The 11079-nt window shown below is 34.6% G+C and overlaps 2 protein-coding genes across 13 annotated transcripts in view; one reads left to right on the forward strand and one right to left on the reverse strand.

The window, feature by feature from the left end:
- syne2a (spectrin repeat containing, nuclear envelope 2a) overlaps positions 1 to 3650 on the reverse strand; it is a 135476-nt gene extending 131826 nt beyond the window's left edge. For 7 of the 12 annotated variants that reach the window (XM_028041163.1, XM_028041157.1, XM_028041165.1 and 4 more), the window contains exons 1-2: positions 3171 to 3339; positions 604 to 665 (exon numbers count right to left, since the gene is read on the reverse strand). In XM_028041163.1, the coding sequence (XP_027896964.1) occupies positions 604 to 665; positions 3171 to 3243 (135 nt within the window). In that variant the 5' untranslated portion in view covers positions 3244 to 3339. Of the gene's footprint in view, positions 1 to 603; positions 666 to 973; positions 1138 to 3170; positions 3346 to 3509 lie in introns of those variants that run through there. The other 5 variants (XM_028041155.1, XM_028041160.1, XM_028041162.1 and 2 more) reach the window with 5 other exon arrangements.
- A 1942-nt stretch (positions 3651 to 5592) lies between these two features.
- On the forward strand, positions 5593 to 8134 carry atp5mj (ATP synthase membrane subunit j). Its single transcript, XM_028039432.1, has 4 exons — positions 5593 to 5743; positions 6379 to 6502; positions 6735 to 6761; positions 8013 to 8134. Exons 2-4 carry the CDS (start codon positions 6379 to 6381, stop codon positions 8024 to 8026), a joined length of 165 nt encoding a protein of 54 aa, XP_027895233.1. The 5' UTR covers positions 5593 to 5743; the 3' UTR covers positions 8027 to 8134.
- The last annotated feature ends 2945 nt before the right edge of the window (positions 8135 to 11079 follow it).

Here is an 11079-nt window from a genome sequence, read left to right on the forward strand (position 1 = left end):
CCATGGAAGGAGAGAAAGTGAAAGCATAACTTTCAATGTGAAGGCCAACAAAAACCCTAAAACATAAAGATTTCCTGGTTCTTTCAGTCTTTTGTCTGATGTCAGCGCTGAGCGTTGAGCTGCCGACAGAAACAGCTTCCAGTTTCTGAACCTAAGCAGGTTGCAGGTCATGAGCTCAGTCAGTGTTACATGTAGTTATGAAGGGTCTGGGCTCACATTACATCCTGTTCTGCTCCACAGAAGCTCTATTAATAGTCCCGTTCCATGTCAGCAGCTCGGCGTCTCCGTCCAAAGGGAGTCGGCACGAGTTGCTTCACTGATCTCTGACCGGTGAGTCAGCGAGCCGAGCTCCAAACGCAGCTTTGTTCAGCTTAGCAACGGATCAGGATCAGCAAGGAGACATGCACTGGTTTGTTCTGACACAGGATGTCATGCTCCACATTAACAAATAGGCTGTTTTTTAAATCCAAATGCAGAAAAGAGCAATGGATCGCAGATCCAATATGTACTTTAGGATTCAAATGTAACACAAACTCTGCAGATTTCTCTAGAAAACGTTTTTGTGATCTTGACACAGAAAAATAATCACGATTTCCAACAAACCTTGGCAAGCTGAGCGTTTATCCAGTTGGTAAATGTCCTTTTCTGGATCTGTTCATGCTCCACTGTTAAAAAAGAGAAGTAAATAGAGTATTATTCACATGTTTTATGATATCTGGTATGAATATGATGCAACATGTGATAGATACGCTCATGTGCTGTGATTTCCAGTTCTGCAAAACTAACAATATCTACTAAAAATCCTTAACCAAACATCCTAGTTATGCCTCATTGCAAACTTGACATCATGAGTGTTGCTTATTTCAACACTCATGGCACAAAAATGCTCAAACCTGAGTAAAATTAAAAGTTGAAAATGATAAACTGGACTGTTGATGTGGATTATATCGGTACAAGCACACCAATCACTCACCTACGTCACAGAAATTGACCTCTCTAAACTCCATGTTTGTAATCTTTAGCTAATTTTGCCCATGAATTATGACACAAAATAAAACATAATCCATTTAAAACTGTTTAAATTGTTTCTTCTTCTTCTTTCCCTCTGGTGCGGCTGGAGAGCGTTTGGCTTCCTCACTAGACTAAAGTAAATGTAAGAAGCAGGATCTGCCTGCAGGACGGGATCGCCTCCAAGACGGAGACACACATGGATACGGACCCAAACACACACACACACACACACACCCAGTCACTAAGCACACACTGCAGACCGAAACACACTGCAGCTCAAATTTAACATTAGATGTTTAAGGACTCCTACATTACTCCAATTTCTTTCTTTTTTTTTCAGAAAAACTTGAGCTTTTTGTCCACAAACTTGCTTGTTTTTCATAAAAATGCGGCTGAATCTGATCGAGTTTGAAGTTTTTCCGTTTGTTTTGGAGCCTGCCACGGCAGGTACCGCTAATTGCTCGACTCCACCCTGTTTGAAGAGCAAACAATAGGAAAGGCAGCACTTGTTTAATACGTTTCTCTGCGTAAAAACGAAAGCTGTAAATAGGTTTCAAAGGGAGCAACGACAGACATGCTCAGGCATGTTCACTTTAAACTCTGCGTCTGATTTATTTTAATTTTTATAAATGAGATGGTCTTAAACTCAGTTATTTGTACTGAGTTTAAAACCAGTTATAAATAAAACCATTATTTTGTGAAATCCTCTAGAAAGAGATTGTGACAGTGTTTTTATAAGCTTAAGCCCACATCATGACTCCTCCACCGCCGTAATTTATTTAACTGAGGTTTTTATTTCCACATAAAAAAAACAACTTATTGTCAGTTTTCTGCTTTAATCTTTTATTTAAACAATGTCTGCAAAAAGAAAAATGTGTTGACAAAACTAAACAAAAGTGAGTTTCCTGCTACATTCAGTTCAGTCTTAGGGGCAGTTTATTGAGTATCAGAAATATTTCAATCTATTTTCATACTTATATGTTTTTTAATTGCTTGACAGATGTAATGTTAAGTATGCAAATTTTAAAAAAGTTCACTTTAGAAATAAATTGTTCAGAAAAACTTAAAGGCAAACTTTTAAACATTAAAAAAAATGTGCATTACACTTTTGAGACATTAAGCGATAACATATTGTTACTGTATTATTTTATATGCAATTTTCTATTTAACATTTACAGTAAAATAAAAAAGATATTTTTTATGTTTAATTAACACATTTTTACTCTTAAATTGTGTCTTGAAGAATATTTCTTCTCTTTTTGCTTTTTTGTTACGCTTAAATGCTTCAGAACATCAAAAAATTTTTATATCAGACTAAGATAACTAGAGTAAATATAGAAATCGGTTTTCAAATAATTATTTCATTTATTAAGGGGAAAAAGGCAACAATCTAACATTTTATGGGAATTTTGACTCACTCTTCTTTGTACAATTATGTTTACTTAAAACAATCTTATATTTCTTGCTGAAAAGTTACTTTTAAGTTGGTTTTTGTCTTATTTCAAGCGTATTAAAATATTTGCATTAAAAACCAGATAAAAATACTTTTGTGTTTTTGCAGTGTAAGATTTGGGTGTGTCTGGGCTGCTGGTTCCTCTTGACATGGAGAATCCGATAAATGATCAGTTATTTTATGAATTATAGTTTCACACAGGGTCAGGTTGGTTTGAATATTATTTTTCATTTGTATTAGAAAAAAACGCATTTTGTTTTTCTCTGGTGAAATTTGACTGATTTTAAAATGTATTTGATGATCTGAAGCATCGAGGTGGAACAAAAAGGCAAGAAGATAATAAATATTTGTCAAGACAAGTGCACTAAGATATCTACATTGGAAACTAGACAAATAATACTTGGTAAGATTTTATGTTTTTGCAGTGCAATATGCAAGTTGAGTTTTTTCACTTCTGGAATTACAGTGTATTTTCCTGAATTACAAAATGTTAATGTCATCATATGACAAACAGAAAGCAAAAGACTAAAGAGAAATTAAAACCAGAGCAGACTCTTGGCACAAAGCAGAAGATACAAGACTTTTTATGACCGTTTTTATCTTTTGTTGTAATTTTTATCATTTATTTCCAATGTGGGAGCAGAACAAAACCCACACATGGCACAACATCACATCTACATCCACACCAGAGCAGAAATAGCCTGACCTTGGAGGAGCATGTGGACATCGTCAATGTCCAGGGGAATGCCTCCATCGTCTCCCTCCGATCCTGAAGCCATGCTGTCTGAACTTCAGCAAACTTCTGGAAACAAAAGAATTACAGCAGCAAAATCAAAGCTGAACATTTCCAAAGAATGACTTGGAGTCGACTGCTTGATTGGTCATGTCAGGAACGCATAAAGCTCACACACACCCTGATTTTACCGCAGACACACTCATACAAGCACACACATGCAAACTCTCCACCAAAGAGCTCAATGGTTTCTAAAATCCAGCTTCTGTTAAAATGAGCATACAAAAATAGATGACCTGCTCTTCAACATACCTGGAGCGCGGCAGAATATTATAACATCTGAGAGTGGAGATTGTTCGCTCAGCTGTTCTCCTCCTCAGCTGACACATTGGTGAATGCCTTCAGACGCGCCGTGGCCTTTAGGCGCTCATAGCTGAGCAAGATGCCTGCTGCCCATTGGAGCTGCATGAAAGAACAGAGAGGAAAGTCCCACCTTTTCTGCTGCAGGTCCAAATCACTTCACCGCTCTCAGACCAGCTTCATAACCCGGGCAAGAAGCCCCACACACTGCAAAAACACAAAATCTTATCCAGTATTTTCTGGTGGAAGTATCTTATCTTACTTGAATTAAGACAAAATTAACTTACAAATAACCTTTCAGCAAGATATAGGAGCTTGTTTAAGTAAAAAAATTCCATAATAATGATTAACAAAAAGTATTTTTTAAATAAATCTGGCAGTGGAACTAATATTTTTAAATCAATATTAAGGAATAATTGACTTAAACAAGCGCCTATATCTTGCTGAAAAGTTCCTTGTAAGTTAGTTTTATGTTAATTCAAGTATAATAAGATATTTGACCTAAAAGCTTGATAGGAGTTTTTGTTTTGCAGTGCAGTCTCTGAAAGAAAAACAAGTATCACTTCGTTTTATGGGAACTTCTTCTTTAGTAAGGCAGTAATGATGAACAAGTTGAAAATAGGGAAACTATTTCCTTTGAAGCATTTATAAGAAATTGATTCAGATTCCTCTAAAATGTAAAGGCAAATCCAGTGTGAATTGTTTCTGACAGGCTTCTATTTAATTCAGTTCAGTTCATTTATCTAGTGCCAATTCACAACAAATGTTTCTAAGAAAATCCAGTAGATAGAATTAAAAAATTAGATATTAATGTTTTGTAAGTCTTCTCTATTTAAATTCCCTTTCACCTAAAAACACAAGGTTGCTTTAAATGTCTATGTTGTCACATAGTGTCACATTTACCCTTGAGCGCTGTGCCAGAGTTTTATTTACCCCTCCGCTACGGTGAGCAGGCAGAGCTGGTAGAGAGTCTGTATGTCATGCAGCAGCTGTAAACTGGGAGCTTTGGCTAACGCAATGGGAGAAAAAGAGAAATTGAATAAAAGAAGTGATTTGTTTCATTCAAGTCCAAGACACAGAGTTACTGTGAGTTAATGAACTCGAGAAAAAGGACAGTTACTGTGGGGCAGATTGGCTGTGGTTAGCAGAAAGTCATCTCAATAAATTAGATTCTCATTGAAAAACTTCATTATTTCTGTAATTTCATTCAAAAAGTGAAACTCATATTTGATGGTAGAGCTACTTTCGATACATAGGAATATATTTCAGGTGGTTTTTTTTAACTCTTTATTTGATTGATTATGACTTACTTTTAATGGAAATACAATCGTCTGCTCTCAGAAAATCACAATGTGAAAAATGAAAAGGGATTTTGAATGCAGCCATTTTATGCTATGACAATTCTACACTGCAAAAACACAAAATCTTACCAAGTAATTTTGGTCTAGTTTCTAAAGCAAATATCTTAGAACACTTGAAATAAAACAAAACTAATTTACAAGTAACTTTCAGCAAGAAATATGAGCTTTTATTTAAGTTAATAAGTCCTTAATATCTTAATATTGATTTAAAAAAACTAAATAAAAGTATTAGTTATAAGTGAAATAATCTGCTACTGGAACAAAACATTTTGTTTCATTAGTTGTTATTTTTTCTTTAGACACTGAATTTTGTATTTTCACAAGCTGTAGTCCATAATAATCAAAGTTAAGTAAATAAATGCTTGACACATTTCACTCTGTGTGTAATGAGCCTCAGGGACTTTCACTTTTTCAAGCGAAATGCTGAAATAAAGTAATTTTGCATATTGTACTTCACTGAGATGCTGTTGTGTACCCTCCTCTTATTTTGTGTTAATATTTTACATTACTCGAAAACTACATTTTAATACTACATTTTAATGATATATATACTTTTTAAATTAGGCAAAGTCACAATATTTTTTTAAATCAAAGATAGGTGACCAAATATTAGCTCTAAATCCTTTGTTTTAATAATTATCCACAAGGTGGAGCCAACAGTTCACGACAGTTATCAGTTCTATTTAACCATTAGGGGGCGCTCCTAACCAAAACGGAACTGCAGCACCTCACAGCTTGAAAAGAGAAGAAGTCTTTACCCCTCGACTTTGACGTTTAGCCAAAGCGGCCGTTTGACCTTCTAACTGCAGCTCGACAAACTGAAATGTGAGTATTTATTTGGATATTACATTTCTGAGATATTATGGTGATGTCCGTGTAACACATGCCGACTTAATTTATTAATCTTAATCGAATAAGTCGCTATATTTCCTGTTTGAATGGCCTGTTCTTGCAGCTCTCGGTATCTAGCAGTTTAGCTTAATGCTAAAGCTGGGGTTAGCCAGTGATGGCAGAGCAGTTTATTCATTAGCAAATCGATATTTTCAAATGAAATTGAGATTAAGTAGTCTCATATTTGCTCATCAATCACTAACTTTTAATCAGGCGGTTAATGGTGCATTTAAAATTACAAAGAAGAAGATGGGAGTTGGTAGCATTTTTGTAGCTTCTCAGTTAGCACCAAAACAGTGGTTCTTCCTGAGTTCTACGTAACTTGCAAACTTTACCTTCATCCATCGTTTCTAAGCGACATAGCAGCTCTCCGAGTTTATCAGCTGGATTTATGTTAAATGTAACAATATTTATAAATATTTTCTCCAAGAAAACGAAGTAATAAAATATCTCAGCCTAACTTAGGAGGCATGCAAGCCAAGTTTTTATTTTTTTGTTGAGATTTATTACAAATTTGAGTCACGTTTAGTGAATTCTATTGTTTTTTGTTTGTTTGTTTTCTCCCACAGATGCTTCTGGGTGCCGTTAGGAGATGGTGGGCCCAAGTGGGCCCTTACTACACTAAGCCGTACAGAGATGTATTTATTGGAGTTGGCATAATGACCATCATTTATTATAAAATTTCCTACGGGGGTAAGTTGAAGAGCAAGACATATTATGAACTACAGATATGCTGTGTGAAGTAGATAAAGTTGATTTGGATGGAGTGTCACATAACTGAGACTATTTCAATGTAAGCAGTCTGTAAATCAATTTATCATAGTGCTTTTCACATATGTAGAGTAAGTGTTTCACAGTCTGTGGATAATATTTTTGATATGTATAACAGTGTGATTAATATGTCTTTGATTTTTCTCTATTCTAGGGAAGAAGGAGGCGGCAGTGACGAACAGTAAGTTCATTAATATATTTTAACTTATGATGTGTAATTAAATTTAAGCAATATGATCATATGTGAGAGCCGGTTTTCACTACCTCTGTGCAGATGGATTCTAAACTAAAAAGATTTTCCTGTTTTAAATTACAAAATGAGATTTCATCAGAACACCAAACCCCTAAAATCATCTTTATTGGGACATAATAGTTTGCCTCCCAGTGCTCTCTGCTTTTCTCTACCTCCCTGTGTGTCTAAACAAGACTTAAAAAAAAAAAATAAGACCAACAGTTGGGTGAACATACTATAATTTTGGTGAAAGTTGCACTAGTGATGTGGCTTGAGATAAATAATAATAACTTGTTGCTGTCATTCAGTTTTGGCTTCATAGCAAATGTAGACCCAACATAGCAAGTAGTCTTTCCAGCTATTGTTATAAAAGTTAATTGTATTATTTCCATCTCAACAACGAGTTAATATCTGGTTGATGTTGAGACATTGAAACAACTTATTAGTAGTTTTTTAATAACTTTAACACTCCAGCACTTCTTTACCTTCTAAACTTTCTCATGCTACATTTGGCTGGAGTCACCAAATATATTACAGGCACCGAAAGCATAAAACTATAGAAATGATCTGGCATCAGTTACAGTAATATTTCAATAACAAAACATTTACAATATATTGTGCTGGACAGAATCTTTGGAAAACGTCTGTTTATTAATCATTAAGTTACCCAGCTCTCTAAATAGCCATGTTTTGAATAAGAATTTAATATTTAAAATGTGTGTATGTACTATTTTTGGATGTGTAATTTTGATATTCTTAAATATTGTGATCATGCTATCAGATGCAATTAACCCACATTTTCCTCAATAGTTTGTTTTTCCATCATCAGAATCAAGTTTAATATTTTATAGGTTCTTTAAAATGATTTTATTTGTCAGCAATGATAAAAAAATTTCAGCCTGTTGTAACAATGTTGTTTTATTTCTCCTTAAACTCGTCTGCCTTTAAGACTACTACAGACTAATTCACATTTTTCATAAATATTTTTGCACATTTTTAATTTCAGCGATGGAATTTTGTAAGTGTATTTCAATTAGTATTTTATTTAGGTTATTGGGCCCTGTTATAGGTCACCATTGATACGTCTGTAATTTTTTGGTTTATTTCTAGATTAACTTATTGGTTATATGCACATTTATTATTCTTGGCTAATAAATTAAATGGGAAATAATTGACCCTGATCTTTTGTCACTTTTTCAGAGCCTTCTCACTGACCTTCCTACCATCCTGTTCACCTGTGATATACCTGTCTCATCAATCCCAAAGTCCAACTTTATGTTTGAATTTCATTAATATGGATCAAATAAAATTATTGTCCTCAACTTTGGTCATTTTTTAAAAATTATTTTCTTGTGAAAGTTTGTTTTAATTGGTGAAGAGGACTAACTCTGGATTTCACACATAATAAAACGGGGAAAAGGGGAAATGTGTAACTTTTATACATTACAAGTGTTAAGAGCTCGCTTTATTTAAATTGATTTTGGTCCTTTTAAACAGTTTTGTACTTATGTGTTTTAGTGTTTGCTACATTTGGAGAATTAGTGAGCTATTTATAGTCAATGAATCACAGTTTGGGTTTGCATTTTAACTAATCGAATCGGGAATAAACCTCCATATTGCCTGTTTGGTGCTGAGTGGATGTTTTATGCGGTTAGTGATTGCAGGAAACAGTTTTATTTTTTAGGTTAGATGCTGCTTGAGGATGGTCCTCTAAAATCACAGATGACCTTTCGAATCAATTTTCCTGCTTTAATGATGGATAAAACGTTTAACTTGGTTACATAATTCTGCTGAAGTCCTTACTCTGCATTACAGCACAATGGATTTAGCTTCACAACTGCCTCATTGACAAAAATCAATAACCAATGAGCAGCAGCCTGTACACTTTGCTTCTGAGAACGGAGAGCTTTCGCTGCGCTCAGGGCCACAAATTCAGAGCTGGGAAACCAGATGAACGGCCTGCACCAGCTGATGAAAACATTAATGCCATCATGTTGAAATAATTGCTGAACACATAATTAATGCATAAATGCTTCTGCTAATATGGCAAAGTAAAAAGCTCCTGAACTTCACTTGTGAAGTCAGTGTCTAGTAAAACAGATGTTAGTGACTCAGAATCTAAAATTTTATCTTATTTTTTAAAAAATAATTATGAGGATAAAATGTGCAATTATGTATCCGTCCACAGGACATTAAATATATAATACTTTGTGGTCTGAGGGGAAATTATTGATGCATGCAAACAGGAAATCTGAAAAGTGTGGAGAAAGCAGAACCAGAGCAGAGTAGTAACTCGTTACATTTACTTAATAACTTGATAAAATTTACTTTTAGGAGTATTTTTTTACTACCCTGTATTTTTTACTTGAGTAATTTCATTATGAAGTATCTCTACTCTAAGCTGAATGAAAAACAAACATGTTTGAACTAAACATTCACCAGACACAGACACACATCTGCAGTTCTTATTAAAGTTTCATAAGTTTTTATTGGCAGAAATTAATTTGGAAAAATGTTTCTATTGCTTGTTTTGACATTTTTGTCCAAAATTTCCACTTAACTTTATACTTTGTGTGATTTTTAAATATTAAATGGTTGATAATTTGATCAGTTGCTCAGTTCTTGAGTAGACTTTTTACAGAATACTTTTTTACTCTTATTTGATTAATTTCTTGGATGGCTACTTTTTACTTGAGTGAAATTGTGTTGAAGTAGTGCTACTCTTACTTCAGTACACGTTTTGGGTACTCAGCCCACCTCAGGCCATTTTGTTGTGATTACAGCTTCAAGTTTCTGAATCTGTGGACACATTACACAACTTTTTGTCTAATTTTACTCCCAATTGTAAGTCAGGGAAAGTCTGCAACTCTTGTGTTAAATGGGGTGAAGACTGGAAGTGGAAAAGTGGAACTGACCTGACATGTTTGAATTTTTAGAGACAGATCTGGACCCAGTTGAACATTTACTGACCTAACAGCAAAAGTGTTGCTAATAGCCAATGAAAAAGAGGGGCTAAGTCACTTTTTGTATGAAACTTTTGTTACAAAAAATGTTTTCCATATTTATCAAAGCTGTCGCCATGTTGTGAAAGTGAAATATGAGACAAATAATCTGGGAAACGATCAATCTCCTTCACCTCTTCCCTGAGCTACTACTGCCATGAAGAAATGCACCACTTCCAAACAAAAACAACCAATCAGAGCCAAGAGGCGGGTCTTAGCGCTGTCAGTCAATACTGTTAAATGTGCAAATAGCAAAAAACAACTTACTGCTACAGTAATACTGTTCACCTGCTGTCATTGGTAGCTATGCTAACTAGCCTAGCATTCACAACATGCTATGCTAGCTGTAGATTGTGATTGACAACGCTAAGAAGAAGAATTACTTTATTCATCCCAGCAGGGAAATTATTAAGACCCTCCCCCCAGCTCTGATTGGTTGTTTCAAGGTAGCACTGTGTTCTCACAGAGAACCTGAAATTTTTCATAGATTATCTGTAAATGTTTAATACCATACTGACAGACATAGTGACAGTTTCAACAAATATGTAAAAACATTTTTTGAAATAAAATGTACATACTGCAACATTAATAAGAAGTTGTGTTTAAGCAGAATTTCAACCAGGTGCCACTTGAGTTCTGGGTAGAATATCTTCACACAGATAATGTATGGTTTGGATTTTTAGACGTGTTAAGTAGATTGTGTTATGGTTGTGTTTATGTTATTTGCTGTGATGTATGTAACAGGTCTCCTGTAAATGAAAGGAGTCTCGAAAGATTATCCTGATTAAAGAAAGGATTAATAATAATAATAATAAAAGGAAGGTTTTTCATCTTAAATGCAAAATATATTCTACATTTTTGTTTTAATTACTGCTCTGCAAGTTGTTCCTTGAGCAAATTGTCTTGTTTTGGGATTGTATGCTCCAGTTACCAGTTGGTTCAACACAATTAATCGTTTCAGTCCTTGTTTCTTTTAGTCCACTCCAGACTGAAAGGCAGCAATCGTTATTACTTTAAGGTTATTGCTGTTACCTTTCCATCCTGGCGTTGTGTTATAACGCCTGCCTGTATGTTTTAGAGCAGAAAACTGCTGGTCATACATTTGGTAATCGGTTAATCAAGAGCGTTTAATTAGCAACACCTAAAAATATATAATTGTCTCCATGACTTTATCCAAGAAGAGCTTGCAGATGTATGTAAATAGGCTCAGTTAGGGTTACAGAACTCTGTTTGGCCACGTTAAATGTTTGACTTAATTTTTTTAC

The sequence above is a fragment of the Xiphophorus couchianus genome, chromosome 15 (genome assembly GCF_001444195.1).
Source record: "Xiphophorus couchianus chromosome 15, X_couchianus-1.0, whole genome shotgun sequence".
In the NCBI taxonomy this organism is placed as follows: Eukaryota; Metazoa; Chordata; class Actinopteri; order Cyprinodontiformes; family Poeciliidae; genus Xiphophorus; species Xiphophorus couchianus.

Excerpts from the sequence above, each read along its gene's own strand:
- atp5mj (XM_028039432.1), top strand. The coding sequence starts at position 6,379 with ATGCTTCTGGGTGCCGTTAGGAGATGGTGGGCCCAAGTGGGCCCTTAC. Across the intron at positions 6,503-6,734 it reads TTATAAAATTTCCTACGGGG|GGAAGAAGGAGGCGGCAGTG; the intron begins GTAAGTTGAAGA and ends TCTCTATTCTAG.